Genomic DNA, 20,445 nt, shown 5'->3' with positions numbered 1-20,445 from the left:
GTCGATGGCTCAAAATCCTATGCACTAGTCATCCTAATTGATGGGTTGCAAGCATTCCCAGGAGAGTCAAAAGACAAAACCATTGCGGCCATTGTGGTGCCGTTAACAATGGATGCTAATGAGAAATCTTTTGTTAAATGGCAACAACATGGCCGCGATGACGTAACGTGCAATCGAAGAATACAATTTCTCTTAACAATAATCACTGACATATAACACTAGTTAAGACAAGGAATTAATAAACGCCTACTAAACGGAGATCTTTGGGATCATCTTTGGGACATGCTGGTGGTGTACGCCTCTCCGCTCTCCTGCGCCACCGTCGGGGGCAAGATTGTGAGTAGAGTGTGTTGTTCAGTGGTTCTCTCCAGTGCTTTGAGGGATTTTTTTCCGGTTCTCCATGCAGTATTCCTTCCTCCGCATCACTTGTAATTTTTGATTGGATCTTGGAACCATAGCTAGAGTATCAGTCACGTAGCTAGTCGGTTACCCTCTAAAAACAAGTGGAAATGAATAGACCGTTTTCGAAGTTAAAAATCAAATGCCGCTGCGTTCCTTGATTACATACTCATTTATACAGGGTTGGCCTCATTTCACTATCAAAATATTCACAAATACCACGGTAAAGTAAAGAATGCACAACTTCAACAACGCAAACACTAAAGTTCCACAGACATTAATTCACTGGAATGCATGAATATTCAAAGTGATTTTATGCTAAATCGAGACGAATCCGGTACAACCGAGAATTCGAAAACGGAGTATTTGGCCGGAGTGCTAGCATGCGAGAACAAGCAAGGTATCTCATATCTCTTGACCTATTCTAGTGTTCCAAAACATTTTACAATTTAATAGTCTTTTACTCAATCGACCGTAAGCGCCGTTCAATATACTAATCAACCAATCACAGTCTCCCTCATATTGAATGCCGTCATCGTAAAACCATTGGATTTTGATTTGTTTTCTTGTGAGAGCGGGTGGCTTTTGATCCCGTAAAGGCCTGAATTGTTTTCGCACAAGCAGTTTCACAACTTGTTAGCAGTTTCAGTGAACCGTGGTCACTTGGTTCGCTTGCTTGAGTTTGTTGCGGTAAACACACGTCAGCAATGAAAAGAAAGAGGACAGGTCACTGGAAAAGACGACGGGTGCTCCTAGCTATTAATAATTGACCGGTTGAGCTTTAGTCTTAATACGACAGCTTCTGATATATAGACTGAACTACACAGCAGAGACAACCAAAGTCCCTTGATAATAACATTTAAAACACACTACAAATCCAAGAAAAAAAGATAAAACCAACTAACAAGACCAAACCATATAGGTTTTATATCATGAATATATTATACGGCGCTGGCATGAACTACGCATGCGTAAATACCAATATGGTGGAACAGGGTACCAAACGGTTGTATTGTTCAAAAAGAGGAAAGACAAAGAGTTTACTGGTGTATAACACGTAACTGCTGATTAATCATTGATAGCGTTCAGCGCATAAAAAGAATGCTAGAGACTTTCAAGTAACATTCGTAGCTGTCTTGCAAAGCGTACACACAAGGTAAGACGAGAGGAAAATCTTACTGAAAAAAACCTTCATTTCTTCTAAATGTTTTCTGTTTCGTTTCTGTAGATGGCCTTCAAGCTTGTCCTCGGGGCTCTTGCCCTTATGGTCGTATCAACCTACGCCAGAAGCAGTAAGTTTTTCAACAATTCTTTCCAATTGCTATTTTGTCATTTTCAATCTCAACCACAATTCAAAAAAAGTTAAAACATTTAGCCATTATAACACTATGAACTTCAAATAGAATAGTTCACTTCTGTCAGTTATTAAAACATGGAAAATCAACATTTGATAAAATCAAATAAGGAGAGAGAAAAGTTTTTTTTAATGATTCTAGTTTTTTCTCTTCTTTAAAAAACCGGTTGAAGATAAAGACAACTGATGGAAAAATTTTCAATAGCCGAAAATCAAATTATCCTAATTATGTAGTTTTTATTCTCTTTGTTAATTACTTCCCGCAAAGAATGCCTTTGCACAAAGAAAAACTTGTTAGAGCAACGAAGAAAAAAATAATGAAAAGAGAAAGAAAGAATGGAACAAGTAAAACGAATCAAATTGATCAAACTTTAGAATCTCATTAATTGGAAAATATATTTTACCTATTCAAAGAAATCCATATAACAAACTAATAGGATAATGACCTTTTGTTCATTTTCGAAGCTGTTTTAGACATTAATTCCAGTAAGTTTTAGAAGTAAGATGTCTAAAAATTTGGTCGCTGAAACTATCGAAGGAACACGTTGAATGAAACGTTCTTATTGCGCAGAGAAAATCCAAAAATCCATGTCCTTTGTGAAATATCTCGATGAAACAAAAGAACAAAGGAATAATAGTTTATGCTTCGTGTTGTTGGATACCTGTTGAATACCAATGAATCATTAATTACTTGAATGTTACAAGAAACTGCTCTAGTGCACGGCTATCAATGACTTAGCTAATAATATTCAAGATCGCTTAGCCAATAATATCCAAGATCGCTTAGCCAATTATATTATAGATCGTTTAGCCAATAGCATTCTAGATCGCTAAACCAATAACAGATTGCTTAACCAATAATTTTCCACTAAGAATTATATTCTCTATTGGGCAATTATACTTAAACTGGTTTTACCTACAGTTATTCAAGAATATCGAGGCATTCAATTCTTATGATTTATGATTGATTGGCGAAATTTGAGATTTAGTGTTGGATACGGCCTGTTGAATACTAATGAATCATTAATTAAAAAAGAAAGGTCTAGTGGCTATCAATGACTTAGCCAATAATATTCAAGATCGCTTAGTCAAAAATATCCAAGATCGCTCAGCCAATAATATTCAAGATCGCTAAACCAATAATATTTTAGATCGCTAAGAAAGTAATATAATAGTTTGTTTAGCCAATAATATTCAAGATCGCTAAACCAATAATATTTTAGATCGCTAAGCCAGTAATATGATAGTTTGTTTAGCCAATAACATTCCCGATCGTAATAAACCAATAATATTCTAGATTGCTCAGCCAATAATATTTTAGATCGCTAAGCCAGTAATATGGTAGTTTGTTTAGCCAATAATATTCCAGATCGCTAAACCAATAATATTTTAGATCGCTAAGCCAGTAATAGGATAGTTTGTTTAGCCAATAACATTCCCGATCGTAATAAACCAATAATATTCTAGATTGCTCAGCCAATAATATTTTAATCGCTAAGCCAGTAATATGGTAGTTTGTTTAGCCAATAATATTCCAGATCGCTAAACCAATAAAATTTTAGATCGTTAAGCCAGTAATAGGATAGTTTGTTTAGCCAATAATATTCCCGATCGTAATAAACCAATAATATTCTAGATTGCTCAGCCAATAATATTTTAGATCGCTAAGCCAGTAATATGATAGTTTGTTTAGCCAATAATATTCCCGATCGTAATAAAACAGTAATATTCTAGATTGCTCAGCCAATAATTTTCCATTGAGAATTAACTTTGCTTTACTAATAGTTATTCAAGAATATCGAGTTAATATCGATTCTTAATTATAGTTAGTAGGTTGATAATTGAGTGGTTTTCATAAACTCGTGAAATATATTTTAGCTTATTTAGCACTACTTCACTGTTTTTCTGACTATTAATTTTAATTACTAGTAGTACGATTTGTTTCTTGGGTTCATGAAAACCACTGTATTCATAATTTCGCCCATACTGTTGGTTTTATTTTGTTTCCTGTTTTTTGTTTTTTGTTTTTTGTTGTTTTTTTTTGCCAACCCAGTTAAAATAGCACTGATACGAATAACATACTATATTACGCTCCAAAATTAACTGATAAAATGCGTCTTCCATCGACAGCATACAAAAGAAACGCCAACCCATGTCCACCAGGATGTCCCTCAACTTGTGCCCCAGCTTGTGCCGTATCTTGTTGTCTACCTCCCCCACCCCCACCACCACCTCCACCACCACCACCACCACCACCACCAGAGCCAGCACGTCCAGGACCTCCAGGACCTTCCGGTAGAATGGGACCCCCAGGACCCGTTGGACCCATCGGACCTATGGGAGAAGCCGGACCACCAGGAATTCCAGGACCTCAAGGACCACCCGGACCTCCAGGAGAGCCCGCTCCACCACCACCACCACCTCCCCCATGCCCACCCGTATGCGCACACACCTGCGTCAGCTCCTGCCCAGCTGGATGTTGCCAAGGGGGTAGATAAGCTCCATACTCGTAGCTACGCGGTGCCAACACCTTTCACCGCATTTTAAAAGTAGCAAATTGTTTTTCGAAATCAATGTCGTTTAGTTTTGTACAAACAGCGATCGATAAGCAAGGAGGAGGACGATGGAAATCAAGATGATTTGTGAATTTTATTTTCATTCAACAATTGTACGCTTAAAATTGGAGTTTATTTTTCACTATTCTTAATTAATATCCTTCTGTGGCCACAGATTTTGGAGTTTCAAATGTGTAGGTTTGATTTCTTTTCATACTGAAACGCGCTGATAATCCTTTGAACGAATCAAGTTAACGAGTATAGACATCTTTTGTTATGTTAGACTATCGTGTGCACTTTGTATTAAAAAACACATTACACCAAAATACTGACTCGCTTCTTTACTGACGCTACAACTGGTGGATGACGGGTGTTGGCGGGTGGGGTAGCGGTTAACCAAAATAAGAAAAGAATAAACAAGGCAAAATGAGTCTGAGTAAAAAAGAAACTCAAGCGATAGTTGTTCCACTGACAACCTTTTAAGCGACACCAAGCAAAAAAAGCGAATCCCCCCCCCCCCCCCCCCCCAGAGAAACGAAATTCAGTTTTTCCCCGAGAAAAATATACTGGAAGAAACCGAAATCAAAACTTTTAAAACTGTTTTTTTCAGGATTTGAAAATGAAAGTGAACATTACTGATTGCTACAAATCTGTAGGGGGATATATTGAAAGTCTAAAATATTTTAAACGCAAATCATATAACACTAGTTTATGGCTTAAGTTTTCAACTTTAAGAAGGCAAAACATTAACCAAGAATGTAAAGAAATAGAAATTAAAAGTTTATACGGAAAGATATTTAGGAAGTCAACACTACTTTAAAGTCATTCACGTCGTTAGAGGGTAGGCCAATATTCCTCTTTACCTTGGGTGGAACGTTTTGCCCATTTCAGACCACGTGTCATTCCCTAGAGTATCATTTCTTTGTTTAAGGTTCTGCGCTCGGTTGCACATGAGAAGACACATGAATATGGATTCAACTCAAACAAAGAATCTTATTTTCTAGGAATGACACGTGGACCAAAATGGGAAAACATTACGCTAAACGTAAAGAGGTCTGTATACACATTAAGCCACAGGACGAAATGCGAGCTTGTAGCATGTAAACCCATTTTTAAAGAAACTTAAGATTTTTATCGATACCCTGAAGCGGGCTCTGGGCTTATCAAGGGCACGGCAAACTCACAGATCGAATTGGAATTTAGAATCAAAGCAACTATAGGCTAAGCCAATCTGGATTCCGATGTTTATGTAATCGAAAGTGAAGTGCGAATATCTGGTTTTCGTTTCCGGTCCTCACATCAAAAATCAAGGTCACTGATTACATTTCACTAACTTTATATTTGTTTTATTTTTTTCCCCATCACATTTTTCTATTTCATGTTAAGAACATCTAGTATTATTGGTTATCTAGATCATAGATATATTTTGTCATTCTATGTGATTTTTCTATTAAAAAAAATTAATTCTCCTTATAAAGATACGGGAAAAAAAGAACAAAAAAAGACCGGACAGACAGACAGACTTATCTGAAGAAAGTCCTTGGATAGTAGGGTGACTACTGGGCTGATTACTGGACCTTCAGACTCTTGAGCTTTGAAAGGAGGATTTCGTTCTTCCGACATTCCTAATAATATGTAGAATAATAAATTATTGAATGGACGAATGAATTAAAAACGTTAAATTGACTTATTAAAAAAAATGAATGAATGAATGAATGGACGGACGGACGGATGGATGGTGGATGGATGGATGGATAAACAAATAACTGAATGAATGAATAAAAAATGACATGAATTACTTGCAAATAAATGACATATTAATTATATGAACGAACGATTAAACAATAGACGACTTGCACTAACAGGTCACGTGACCCTACCTCCCTTAAAACAAGCAGTTGGGTGAAAACGAACTTTAGAAATAAAAAGAGCAGCACAATATTATTAAGGGCGACGTTTCAGATCATAATGTTGACAATAGGATAAATGGCATTAAATATAAAATGGAATATTTATAAGGATTTGTATGGGAAAATGTCCACATCCTTATGAAATATCCCATTTTATATTAATTGCCATTTTTCCTGTTTCGCTTGTTATGAGCTAAAACTCCGCCACCCTTGTAAAATAGAGGTGCTTTTTTCATTCCTGATGTTCATTATGACACAGCTGCTCGTGTTATGGGAAGTAGGGTCACGTGACCTGCTAGTGCAAGTCGTCTATTGAACGAATAAATAAATTAGTTTCCCCTTCATAAAAAGACAAGACAAAGACTGATAAGAGAAGAGAAACAACTGTGGAAGACCGGTGATTATTAAAGAATCTTAGTCAACTACAATACGATAGGGGCGAAGTGCATTGTAGACGACTGGAATTCTTAAATTAATGTTGCCAAATTCGTCTTGGTGCAACAGGCTGTGTCCGAACGACCCCATTTATGGAATGGTGAACGAAAGATGTTTATACTAAGCTAGACCTTAATGCAATATTTTCGCCGTCTCACAAAAGGGGTATGTTTTTCTATGTCAGACCACGTGCCATTCCCTAGAGTATCATTTCTTTGTTTAAGGGTTGCGCATGATGAGACGCATGAATATGGATACAACTCAAACAAAGAAGTATCTTATTCTCTAGGGAATTACAAGTGGTCTGAAATGGGTAAACATTGCACCAAGTACAATTAGGACTATTTGTAACACGACAAGACGTTGACTCACCTCTGTAAAATCTCTGACAGTCTTGTAATAGAGACGCTGTTTGTCCAGTAGGTCAAGGTACTCGTCATTCAGGGCGTCACGTCGTTGCTTTTCGCTCGCCCTTTTCTTCTCAACCTATAAACAAAACCAAACATCTTTTTTCTATATCCTAAAAAAACCCTTAAAGCTGATCTAAGTCAGAAGATGGCTAACCCACAGGTTGAAATGGAATTTAACGTGTTAGGTTTTGAGGGGAGAGGAGAACCAATGAGCTTGGACAACAACTCTCCAATCAACGGAGAGATCTAACAAACTCTATTCGCATGTGATGCCGAGATCAGAAATCAACCCGAGACTAAGAAGCGAGAGATGAGTGGACTACCTCTGCGCCACTCTTGACTTGAAAAATATTTTTTCCCAAAAATACATTGCTTCCTAGCAACCGAACTAGAACCGAAGAGAAATCGATTGAGGATACTGAACGAAATCTCCTGGATAAAAGCAGAGGAAGGCAGTGTACAGAATTATCTTTGACTTGCCTTTTCTTTGTTCGTGATGACACCTTTGACAATTTGATCAAACTGATTAAGGAACTGTTCCTTGTTAGCAGGAGAAGACATGGCTCTGCCAATGGGGAAAAAAAAATAATGCTAAATATATTTTAATACTATCAAAATTATATGTACTTATTGACTGAGAGGGCCGTACGGGAAAATATGCTCGAGGTGACGCCGTACGGACCGAGCGCAGCGAGGTCCGTACAAATGACCGAGAGCCAAATATTTTCCCGTACGGCCCGACTTAACTCAGTCAATAAGCATTTTATCATATGACCCTTAATAAAAAAGATATTTTAAAAGTTGCAAATTATGTCAATATGGTTGCAGGTTTCGAGCAGGCCCGTACGGATTCCTGCTCGCTCAAAGCCGTACGGCCCTGCTCACGCCATTTTCCCGAAGGTTTTTCTAAGAGCGCGCGCCCGGGCAGATACGGGTCATATGATCATTATTATTATCATCATCATCATCATCATCATAAGTATAAAAAATATTAAATGGGTTCCCTGATACTAATATAACCTCTACCACCTTCTAAACTCTGAACGGACTCAACTCGGATCTGTTGTATTGCTACCACAGGGACCCCAATCAGTAAAGAATCCTGGGTTCATGGTGAGGATTCTAAATGGAACTTACTGTTCAAAGTTTTCGTTTATAGAGTTGAGTAGATTAACCTGAAAGACAAATTATACTCATTATCAGTAAATATTGACACAAACGCAGTACTTTGGGAAGCGCTACAATGGTTTTACCATGTCGCTTTTCAGTATCGAAAAGTAGAAGTCTATTTTTGCGGATTTTAACTTACCTCTTTTCCCAGATAAAGTTTAGTGTCATCAAGAGTGTTATAAAGAGTAAAGAACTGCTTGGTTTCTTTATGAGTTGCAGCAACTAAGCGAATAAAAATATACATTGCCTTCAGGGAAGGGGTCATTACAACAATTATAAGTAAGAGCTAAATGCACATAAAAGCTCTTTCTTCGGGTAACGGATACAGTTTATGTAATTCAATAGAAACAACAAAAGGCCCCCAAGTAATACAAGAGAACAAAGCTATCAAAGAATACAATAAGTTTGCGGTACATGCAGAAGGACCCCAGCTAAATCTTCAGCCTGCATGTATGTTTAACGCCAGCAACGCCTTTTTACGTGATCATCTGAGCACCAGTGAGGTCGCTAGATAAGTTACTTTATTTAAAGAGGATGACACACGACAGCTTATACCGATGACCTTGTGGCTCTAACCATTTGCAGACTGATTTAACCTGCTGGTAGCACCTTCTACTCAAATATCTTGTGATCTAGATTTGTATATCGGCAGAGAAAGGATGTGAATAAGTCTATTCCCCCTTGGACTACTATTAATTGTTCCTGGACCATACTTTCGTCAGTTCATGAAGATTACGGAATAAGAGTAACGTTGGAGAGCTAACCTTGGTTATAAAGCTCGACAAAGCGACGTTGGTACTGCGTGAGTTCAGCTCGTGAAGGTACTTCATCGATCTTTCTCTGCAGTGCTGCTATCTCTCTGTTCTTGCGTGCCTGGGATATAAACCGTTCAGTAATCAGATATACTTGCGGTATCCTATCTAGAATTTCTGGGTCTTTCTTGAAGTAGAAAGCTTTAGTATTGTTTGGCTCCAAATTCATTATCCTTGGTTATTGTCAGGGGCGGATCCAGGTATTTCAGAAAGGGGGGGCCGTTCAGTCCTGTATCCATCGACCGCCGGAGGCGGGAGCAACTAGGGGGCTCCGGGGCATGTTCCCCCGGAAAATTTTGAAATTGAGATCCTAAGAAATGCGTTTTCCAGCATTTTGAGGGATTTTGACTAGGATTTTTTTCTATACTTTCTTTTTGCTCTCCGCTTTTTGTCCCTTTTTTATTCAGCAAAAGGGGGGGCCGCGGTCCATTCGGCCCTCCCCTAAATCCGCCCCTGATTGTTTTATTGTCTTCATGCTTTAAGTACCTCGCAACACTTAGAAAGAGCCAAATTTCTTAAAATCATTCTAATATTTTGCGTTGGTTGTCTGCGGCGCAACGCCATCTCTGAGGGACCGCGGAGAAGGAGGGGCTTATAGGTTAAAGCTCCGTCCCCCCAACAAACACACACACACACACAGTTTTTTTAAATGTCTCTGCTTCGCATTTCCCAGTCCTACGGCATAGTGCTATACACTGTATACAAAGCATACAGCTTAGAGATGTCAAAATTAAAAACTTGATTCTCTCCTCCCTGCCCGCAACGAAAAGTTCGAATTAGTATTTTGGAGGATAAAAGAAAGCTGAGATCGCAGAAGTGTAACTGAAAATTAGTTAGTTATACCTAAGATCAATCTATCATATTGAAAAGTGTGGGGATAAATATAGTTTTAGGGCAAGGAAATAGAAGCCAAGTTGAAGTCTGATCCCTACCCTTTAAAATCGTGATTTCTAATATCATTACAATTATCATACGCCAACTCCTACGACTTACCAATAACAATCGAATGTTTTGAAGTTTCGCTTTATCAGCTTCGTACTGCTTTTCGATTCTCTCCATTCGCTCCTGAGGAAAATGAAAATGTTATACAACGTTATGATCTGTCAACATGGAGATCAGCCAATCTAGTAGACAATGTTTTCAAGTCGCTAGCAATGCCGGGCTGAAATTCACATGGAATAGAAAATGGTTAGGTCATAGGGTAAGAAGAGAAGAGAAGAGAAAAGAAGATAGTTAGCAAATGGAAGAAAAGGGAAAGAATAAGGGAGTAAAGTAAAGGAAGGAATGAAGGAAGAAAATATGCACCAACATGTAAGAAAGAGTAAAGCAAAGTTAAGCAACCACTTCTATAAAAAAAAACAATCTAAGCATGCGTGCAATTAAAGAATGGCAGTATTTGCTGTACAACACAGAAAAAATAACCTTGTACCATCAATGTCAGGCCCAGAGAATAGGTGATTTACACTTTACAATTAGATTTAATCTACTGTGAGAGGCTTCTTAAAAATACGTTAATATACGGGGGGGACACACCTTCTCTTCACTGTCTTCTTCACCTTCTTCTGATTTCAACTTGTTAATGTTCTCCTGGAGACGAGTCATCTCTTCCTGTAGAACAATCACACTTCTGCTTTAGTAATTATCTTTCACAGGGATCCCAACTTTGCAAGTAAAGTGGCCGGAGTAGTTGGTTATAAAAACAACAAGGAAAGGAGAAGAAATAAAGTCTGATGGGAGCCCTGGTTAAACATTACCTTGCAATGTGCTCTGAACTGCTGCTCTTGTTTCTTGAGGTTTTCATTCATGGCAACAAGAGAACGAAGCCTATCAAGGATTCTATGAATGTATAAAAACTTCTATCAGTAAAAACATTAAGCACGGGCATCTTTTTCATTGGTGATCCTTATACGATATATATCTCTGCTACTCAACACTTACACCGCATTCTCTCCTTTCTCCATCTCTGATAGCTTGGCCATTTCTTCATCTATTCTGTCACTTCTCGCCGTAACCTGTCATCAAATACTAATCTTTAGATGTGTCTTGTACGGTCATTGAAAAATCCCATGCAATCTTCAATCCTACCCACTGCATTTGGTAGTTTTGCCCAATTTGTTTTCCTAATCCACCAGGCTTCACAGATAGTACTCTATCTCACACTAAGGACTACTCTGACCAGTTACCCCTTCGAATGACAGCCACAGTGTGAAACAAGCTATGGGCTCGTCAAAGTCGAGACACGGCTAAATAACTTACTGATTGAATTACAAATTAGCTTGGAAATGTTAGGTTTTGTGGATAAAAAACTGAAGAACCTCTGGAACCTAGGGTAATAAGAGTCCTTCTTGGCCAGGGTAAAGTCTTGGACCAATTCTTTTGTATATCCGTGATCAGACGTGTTCAGTTTACCACTGAATCATACCATCTAAAGCAGATATAAGACTGTATAAAAAGGTTGTAAGTTGCTGTAAATCCAGCCAGATAGAGTGTACAGTACCTGTCTTCCTGATACGTACACAGGTTTATATTATTATAATTTGATTATTTTTACCTGGTTCAGTTGTTCGTGTGATTCATCTAGTGACACCTGAAGTTGATTTTGCTTTTCGGTGATCTACAAGAAAATTTTAACAAAAAATAAACCTTTTTATTTCACTCGCCTTTTATTTCGTTTCCTTCGTGCTATTCCCCTTGGTAAGCGGTTGTAACCGGAAGTGCAAGTATTTAAATTCTAGTTTGCAATGGAAACAAATTAGGCCCCGTCCACACGTATCCAGAAATTTTTGTATCCGCAATTTTTTTTTTTTGCGGATACGAAAATGTTTGCGTCCACAGGCAGCGTATTCGAATCGTTTTCACCGTCCACACGTATCCGTTTTCGTAAAATTTGCGGATACGGATACAAAAATTTGCAGGCACGTGTGGACGCAACCCGTATCTGCAAAAAAAAAATTGCGGATACAAAAATTTCCGCATACGTGTGGACGGGGCCTTATAGCGAACAAGACTAGGAGCAAGTCTAGCCTTGCTTGGTCTGAATCGATATTGTCGCGCCATAAGGCCAAGATTAGGAGTAACGTAGCACGCGTCACGCAACTATGTTTGTTTATGGGGCCGGACCCTTAAGGCCCCGTCCACACGCATCCGCAAACTTTTGTATCCGCAATTTTTGTATCCGCAATTTTTTTTTACGGATACGGGTTTCGTCCACACGTGTCCGCAAATTTTTGTGTCCGTATCCGCAAATTTTACGAAAACGGATACGTGTGGACGGTGAAAACGTTTCGAATACGCTGCGTGTGGACGCAAACATTTTCGTATCCGCAAAAAATAATTTGCGGATACAAAAATTTACGGATACGTGTGGAAGGGGCCTAAGAAATGTTGTTTCTAATAATCACACTAAAATACAATCATCATGCACATACATGGTTGAAAGAGTATCCTCCCTGGTTGAAAATATCATATATATGCAACATCTCGACGCTTTTTATGACCATTGTACAAGTTTCAAGTTTCAAGTGACTAATTGCAATAGGACGTTCGCATGATGGCGTCATTGAGCTCTACTACCAGACTCCCTTGCACACTTTCTTTTGTTCAGTTAAAATTCGCGAAGCATTATGGTAGTGGGAGTCAAATGACACCATCATGCAAACGTCCTATTTCACCACTATTATTAGTAGATATTTCCTGTGGATCACCATTGCAAGTCGTTCGCAGCGCCGTTGTTTCACAGCTGATGATGGAGCAAACGGATAACAAAAGGTGTTTCTTACTCACTCCCTCAAAAGCCTGAGCAAACGCTCCAAGAGTGTCTAAGTGCTTAGGCACTAAATTTGACATTAATGTACCAGAATAAGTGTGCCAGAGAATGGGATGGGTACCATTTCCAGGGAATGAAGTCTCCAGTACCAACCTGTTCAAGTTTCTTTTCTTGCAGAGCAATTTGCTTCTCAAGTGAAGCAACCATCCTCTTATGAGCTTGAACACCTCCAACTCTTTCTCCTCTCCCTTCTATTCCTTCCTGGAGCTCTGCTTGCTGTAAAATCAGAAAGCAAACCCAAAAATTAATAGACCATTTTCGAGTTCCAAATTACCGCTGTGTTCCTTAGTAACAGACTCATTTACTCAGGGTTAGACTCGAATCAGTGTCTAAATATTGCACAAACAACAACGGTAATGCAAAAAATGCGCAACTTCAACAATACAAACACTCTGAAATTCTACAGAATTTCACTGGATCACATGAATATTCTACACAAATCGAGGCTTACCCTGCTATGGCACAGTGCCTCGTACTGAAACTACTCTATTGTTTGTACTTTGAAACCCTGTCAACTCCTCATTTTCAATACTTCAAGCCTGGGTTAATGCGTTAAGCCTGGACTGAACAGCAAATACGAGTTGAGACTTTTGATATGCTGTCGAAACGCTTTCTTCTTCTTTACTTACTCTCTCGGCATACTCAGATGCCATCTGTGAGATCTGTTCAGACTGCAAATCCACAATAGAGCCAACAGCACTTGATGACAGTGCTCCCTGAAAAACAAAACACGTCAGTTCCACCTTAGACATGTATCGGTATAGGAAAACATAACAGCAAAGGCTCCATTAACACAGACTTCCATCAATTCAAGAAACATAGGAAGCATGGGTGGAGTAATGGTGACAACATTTGGGGTTGATTCCCAAACTTCATGTGGGAATAGAGTTATTTGTTGGTTCTCTCCTGTGCTTAGAGGGATTTTCTTCAGGTTCTCTGGTTTTTCTCCCTGCGCAAAAACCAACTTCTGAATTTCAACAGGAATCCGTGATCAAAGAGCAGCTCTGCAAAGATGGCATTGCTAAATAGCAATATATTTTTTATTAATGTTTTATTTGCCAGTGGGTCTCCTTAGGTGAAGAGTTCTCCCATTCTAGATTATACCCATTGTCATAAATAATGTGAACAAAAAACTACTAGATATGATTTTAAACACCTTGCTTTTTGGCATCCGTTAATCAATTTTGAAAGAATATGTGCACAAGCACGAATCTCTAGCAAAAAGCATGATGGGAAACCTAGTACTACCTAGTACGTACACACAAATTAGAACAAAGAAATCAATAGAATTATCACAAAAAAATTACTCTGTTATTTTCGTCTGTCAAAATACTTACACTTTCATATAAAATGTCAAATAAAAAATTGTCAGAGGAATTTTTAGAGGAGCTGAAAAACCACAATTACTTGGTTTTGTGCTAGAGATTTGTGCTGGTGCCCATATTGGCTATTAGTTTTTCTTGATCAATGAAAACATTTTCCAATCCATTGGTTGAAATATGATTAAGAAAATGGATTGAATTTTTCATTCTTACCTCTTTTCCTTCCATGGCTGACATTCCTTTCAACAATGATGACAGACGTTTCTATGAGACAAAAACAACATGAATCAAACAAACTAGATCAATTATATTATAGACAACAAAAACAACACTGTTTATGCTTCAAATCAATATCTTGATAGATACCATGGACCAAAATTACAGCAGCGGTGCAGCTCAACAGGGCTGAACTGGAAGCAATGTGAAGGCAGTACTGTACCTCCAGCAGCCTCTGTACAGTCCCCAGAGCACAGCACAGGGTTGATTTTAAATATGCCAAAAATAACCCAGCTCAACTATTTTATCAACTACACACTAACGCTATTAATAATACAGCTTCTCATTAATCCCATATAGGTAACTGTCCAATTATTTTCTTAATTGGACAGGTCTCATTGATATGGGATTAATGAGGCAGCTATATAATTAATATGTAATGGAATTTCATGCTCCCCAATCAAGAAATAATTAGACTCGAAAAATTCCTCTGACTGCCAAATTGGACTTGGCCTACAGCCTCATCCAATTTTGTCAGTCCTGGGAATTTTCCTCATCCAATTATTTCTTAATTGGACAGCATGGAGTCCTGTTACATATACTAATTTTGAACACATTTACTATTTGTTTTAGTAAATGTTTTCTATCTGCTAACACATACCTGCTCAACGAGGTACTCATCTTCTTCTCCCCCAGAAGGTGCCCTCTTCCGACCTGTTGCAGCAGCTGCTGCTTTCTTTTTCTCTTTTTTCTCCTTGTCCTAACATACATAGCAAAAATAAATAAAAACATTTGTTAAACCTGCTACAAAATTATCAGGAAAATTGACAATCGAATGTGATTTGATTTGACAAGTACATGACCATGTTCATGTTATAGTCCAGCTATCTAAGCTACTCAGTGACAGGAGGGTAACTGGTCGTTTCACCTTACAAGTCATTTGGGTAAGTTGTTTTACCCGTGACGTGCTTTGTTCACAATATTCATTTCTCCCACAGTCAAGTGGTTTTGCCTGATGTGTAATATGACAGTTTCATGGAAGGTATTCTATTAACGAAACGAATGTACTTGCCTACAGTATGAGGAGGGAATGCAATAGATTTTTGTGAATTTCACAATAAAGGTAGCGGTCATATACATTAAAGTTAGCTTCTGGCCAGGGGTACTTAGCAATAACTTCCTGTATCATCGCGTAAAAAATATTTATTTTCATAATTAACATAACATTTTGTTCGGAAACATGATAATCCTTAATTAACGACGGTACCCTGTACCTTTTCTCTTTCTTCTTTACTAAAGCCAAATTGCCTGTAAACCAAAAACAACAAAGAAAACAATACTACATGCACTCACTGGATGCACTGACCCATGGTTTTGCATAAGAAATCACACGATCTTCTCACGTGCAATTTAGAATTGATAGGTACGAGCGATGTTTTGAAACGTTTTCAAAATTTGACTTCTAGAAATTGGGAACTTTACTAAAACATCACGAGTATCTATCAATTCTGAATTGTACAAGAAGATGATAACATTGTATTGTAAAATTTCCCTCTTGTGAGTGTTGTCTTAGCAATGTTGCACATAACAATGAAAACAGCAGCAATAATGTTGTTTTTGCTCTAGATATATCCCTTATCTGATGGTAACTTTTCATTTTTTTAATTTTTGCATACTCACCATCCATATTCTAGTAGAGTAGTCCTGACCCTTGTCTCCTCATCTTCAACAGCACTGTCTCCTGGCTTGCGATAGGTTCTCTTTGGCTTGTAGGTATCCTGACCAAAACAAAATTAGCTCAATAATAAGCTGTTATCCCCTGGTAGACCACTAGTGAATAATATTCAATTGATACATCTCACTACGTGTGCTCTGATTGGTTGAGAATTGTAGTGTAATAGTGGAGAATAGAGCATGCCATTCTAAAAAAAGCTATCCGTGTGTGCAGCTGGCTTTGCAAATAAGAAGTGTAAAGAAACATCATTCAAACCTAAAACACATATTTCTTAATTCATATAGAGCTACTGAAACTGGAAAGATATTTCATAGTTTTAAAGCATTACATACTGTACCTTGAGCTCTGTCATGGTTTCCAAGCATTTTGGTTTTTTCATATTGAACTCATCATCCTAAGGAAACCCAACACGATATTTGTTAAACTTTATTAAATTTATTTAAGATCATAGCACTGACAGAGTAGGCCATTCTAGCAGCTGAGCACTGATAGATTAACTTGTTGTTAAGCATGTAATCAAGCTGTATTGACAATCATAGCACCGACAGAGCATTAGGCATTCTAGCAGCTGAGCAAGCACTGATTGATTGACTTGTTGTTAAGCATGCAAACAAGCTGTATCTACAATCATAGCACTGACAGAGTAGGCCATTCTCACGGCTTAGCAAGCACTGATTAACTTGTTGTTGAGCATACTATACAATCAAGCTGTATTATTAGTAGGACATTAATTAGCAGCTGAGCACTGATCAATTTAACTTGTTGATGACCATAAAATCAAGAGTACAGTATAGACCACGCTAAATTTGTTGAATGCAAATCAATCATACATCAATAATTAATACCAACATACTGTACCTTGGGAGTGGTATGAAACTTATTGAACTGGAAAACAGAAAACTCCCTGATGTAGTCTCCCATTTCTTCCTTTCTTTCAATTGCACGTTTAACAAGCCACTGCAAATAGATAACAACACTTACCATGAGGCTAAACAATATTAAAGTTATCAACAAAGAAGCCAATGATACATTTTTAACGTTGGCCCAAATTTTCACCACCAAAACAATTCTTCACTTCGTAAGCATGGTAAAACGTATGGAAACAAAGATTTTGCCAAGGCTGGGATTACGTACTGTGTAGGCCAGGGGGGTGAAATGTAATTTTCTGGGGAAGCGTCATGACTGCTTTGTCATAACTTACAGTAGCAAATAATGCCAAAATCTGAGTTTGACTAGGTCTAATTTACCCCTTCCCTCCCATCAATGGACATATATAATTGTATATGATCCTGGCAAAAAGAAATATTCTTACTTGCTACCCAGACATATATAAGTTATATAATAATAATATAATAATAATAATAATAATAATAATAATAATAATAACATCTTTATTTATTCTGATAAAAAAAACAATCAACTGGACATATAAAGAACAGCAGCTGTAAACAGGTGATCAGCAGTATAATATATCAGTATACTGTAATATCAGTAAGATCGGTTACTATAACATCAGTTTAATATGTCTTTGGGAATTCAAAATCTTAATGTTAATCCCTGGTTGTTGGCGATTGCAATATTAAAAAATCTGGCCATTCAGAACGAAATGACGCTTAAAATTAATATACATGTAGCATTATTTCGTAATATATAATGATAGGACTTATACAAACCTGCACAACAGGGTAGATGTTGATGAAATCTAATCCTTGGATTTGATGAGGTTCAAGGCGATGAGGACATTTCATACGAGGCAAGACAGCTACAATCTTTTCAGTCAAGGCACTGATAAAATAGAGACATAGAAATGTTATATAAAGTGATTAACAAACAAAACATAAATAAAGCATTGATATATATTAATATAATACATACATCTTCTGGCCAATGGTAGAGTTCTCTTGGAAAAGGAGGTCAACATCAACATCAAAGTCACAGACAGATATGCACCATGTCATTCCTCCAACAACCTAAGGCCAAGCAAACAGTAATGACTTTCACTTTTAAAACACTGTAAAAAGTGTATTGCGGATGGCAAGCGAGCCAGCAAGGCAATTTTGGTCAAATTAAAACTAAAAAAAAAAGCGTATTGCCTGATTGAAATGAACTATTGAAATACTGGAATTGGTTACATGGCAAAACATGATCAACAATTACCAGCTCTGATAACAAAATGAAAAATTGAGTGATAAAGGAGATGTGAAATTTTACCAAAAATATATAGCTGGAACACATACACACCACAAAATATATACATAATTTTATATATTTCCTTCCTCTTAGATCACAATACGTTGAGTGAAAATTTGGCTGCAAGTATTAATTTTGAGGTGCTCTTTTTGATTATATTTTCATCAGAGTTTGTTTGTTGGCCATACTGTTACAGTACTTACTCTGATGAAGGACTAACATCCGAAACATCGGTTTCTAAAGTTTTTTAAGACGATTCAATTTATCCACAAGTTCCTGCTGTTACAGTACCACATAACAAAGTCCAGCAAAGAGCCTATTGCATTATTGCAGCTCATGGATGCTGATACTCTTGATACTCAGAGATCATTACAACTCAGAACCAATGTATTATCATAGCGTAGTAGAGAGGAGAGGTGCTTTTTCAACCTTCATATGCAGGTTAATCATTACAGTACTCCGATAGTTTATTAATAAATGTAATTCACCTTGTCAAAAGATGAGAGACCTTTGATACGAGCTCTGAAGTAACCGGCAGCAAGTAAGAGCTCAATTATCTCTGACAGCTTTATATTTTGTTCATCATCTTCTCTGGTTTCAACCTAATAAGATAATAATGAATAAATCTTTATTATTTTTACAAAATTACATGATGATAAATAGGGGTCCTAGCTGAGCATATCTCTCTACCCAGTGGCTAATAAGCTTACATCACATTCCACACCCGCTACCACTACCACTACCCCTATCCCTTCCACTACCACTACCACTACCACTACCAATACCACTACCATTACCACTACCCGGGAGGGGTTCTACCAACCCAACTTGGGTAGGGGTGTGCCGCCAGGACCTCATAACCCTGCATGACCCTATCCCAGACCTAAAATTTAGATTATACATACATGTACCCTAGCCCAGACTAAAACTAAGAAATATACACCCTATCCCAGACTAAAAGACGGAAAATAGGGTTTTACAATCGATTGCATTCAATATTTACTAACATTTTTATTGTTTTTGGTCGGCAGAAAGCGTAGCCTATTCGCCAGACAAAAACGACCAAATCGTTAACCCTATCCCAGACTAAAATGATACCCTATCCCAGACAAAATGTCAAAAAATGATACCCTACCCCAGACCCAAAAGCCAAAAAACCATACCCTATAGGGCGGCACATACCCGTATAGCAAATATAGGGGAGTACCTCCCCCCAGGTACCACTATCACTACCACTACCACTACCACTAATAAAATTACGTGATGATAAATGGGGGTCCTACATGTAGCTAAGCATATCTCTCTACCCAGTGACTAATTACTTAACCTTGTACGTCACATTCCACACTCACTACAGCTACCACTACTACTACCGCTACCGCTACCGCTACCACTACCACTACCGCTACCACTACTAAAAAAATGGTAGCCTCCTACACAGGCATCTCTCTGCGTTTCTCTCACTTTCTTTCCCTAAGTCGTAGCCTACTAGAGAGTTATGAGTGCTAGAGAACACTAGAGTTTGATAGATTTTTTTGCAGATGAAACTAAAAAAGATTTGTAAAATCAGCTTAAAATCTAATACAAATACACAAAAGCAGGAAATGTAGAGAGGGTTGTAGGAAGTGATACATGTATGTACAACTATTATATATAAACCTTGGATGTATTGGGACGCTTCACTGATACCAAGTACCTTTTCTTGGATATAAGGTTTCTAAAATCAAAGTTACTCTTTTCTCTGATGGAAATTAAAGTTATAAACTTTTAAATTGACCATAGTTTTTGGAAGAAAAGTTTGAGAGAGAAGGAACAGTAGCTGGTGCCAGGCACAACTTTCACCTTCTTTTTCACGCGCACAGATATTATTCGTTGAACAAAAACGTCACTAACCTTTCGAACTCGTCCTTGCTCATCCAATTCAGGTTGTGTGAACTTCTCACTAAACGTTTTTACTCCTGCAAATCTCGAAGATTGACCAGACTGTAAAGCAGCCATTTTGTCATGGACGTGACCACAGGCAACCCATGGAAGAGGAAAACGCCTACACAGGCAACCCATAAGAACATGATTTATTAAATCATTTATTTTAGTTTTCATTTACATTGAGA

The 20,445-nt window shown here is 37.8% G+C and overlaps 2 protein-coding genes across 2 annotated transcripts; one reads left to right on the top strand and one right to left on the bottom strand.

The window, feature by feature from the left end:
* Positions 1-1,457: 1,457 nt before the first annotated feature.
* LOC116296522 (uncharacterized) lies at positions 1,458-4,634 on the top strand. The gene is made up of 3 exons (XM_031704551.1): positions 1,458-1,555; positions 1,628-1,691; positions 3,884-4,634. Exons 2-3 carry the CDS (start codon positions 1,628-1,630, stop codon positions 4,249-4,251), a joined length of 432 nt encoding a protein of 143 aa, XP_031560411.1. The 5' UTR covers positions 1,458-1,555; the 3' UTR covers positions 4,252-4,634.
* Positions 4,635-5,638: 1,004 nt separating this feature from the next.
* On the bottom strand, positions 5,639-20,356 carry LOC116296497 (coiled-coil domain-containing protein 93). Its single transcript, XM_031704522.1, has 23 exons — positions 20,228-20,356; positions 18,823-18,936; positions 18,020-18,114; positions 17,818-17,929; positions 17,003-17,101; positions 16,482-16,538; positions 16,090-16,187; positions 15,684-15,717; positions 15,071-15,169; positions 14,407-14,457; positions 13,501-13,587; positions 12,965-13,087; positions 11,597-11,659; positions 10,984-11,057; positions 10,800-10,881; positions 10,579-10,653; positions 10,039-10,110; positions 8,998-9,106; positions 8,373-8,455; positions 8,201-8,238; positions 7,544-7,628; positions 7,026-7,139; positions 5,639-5,933 (listed from the first exon to the last, which is right to left on the bottom strand). Exons 1-23 carry the CDS (start codon positions 20,330-20,332, stop codon positions 5,877-5,879), a joined length of 1,926 nt encoding a protein of 641 aa, XP_031560382.1. The 5' UTR covers positions 20,333-20,356; the 3' UTR covers positions 5,639-5,876.
* Positions 20,357-20,445: the final 89 nt, after the last annotated feature.

The sequence above is a fragment of the Actinia tenebrosa genome, unplaced genomic scaffold (assembly GCF_029948245.1).
Source record: "Actinia tenebrosa isolate PJP-AT-01 unplaced genomic scaffold, QUT_ActTen_1.0 PGA_scaffold4__44_contigs__length_22323623, whole genome shotgun sequence".
Taxonomy (NCBI): Eukaryota; Metazoa; Cnidaria; class Anthozoa; order Actiniaria; family Actiniidae; genus Actinia; species Actinia tenebrosa.
This window is presented reverse-complemented; position numbering and strand designations above follow the sequence as displayed.

Bases quoted from the DNA above. Each gene is read 5' to 3' on its own strand.
- LOC116296497 (XM_031704522.1), bottom strand. From the start codon at position 20,332: ATGGCTGCTTTACAGTCTGGTCAATCTTCGAGATTTGCAGGAGTAAAA. The intron at 10,111-10,578 runs GTGTGTCCCCCC...CATTTTCCTCAG, and splicing joins AAGAAGACAGTGAAGAGAAG to GAGCGAATGGAGAGAATCGA. The intron at 5,934-7,025 runs GTGAGTCAACGT...ACATATTATTAG, and splicing joins CTGTCAGAGATTTTACAGAG to GAATGTCGGAAGAACGAAAT.
- LOC116296522 (XM_031704551.1), top strand. From the start codon at position 1,628: ATGGCCTTCAAGCTTGTCCTCGGGGCTCTTGCCCTTATGGTCGTATCA. The intron at 1,692-3,883 runs GTAAGTTTTTCA...TTCCATCGACAG, and splicing joins ATCAACCTACGCCAGAAGCA to CATACAAAAGAAACGCCAAC.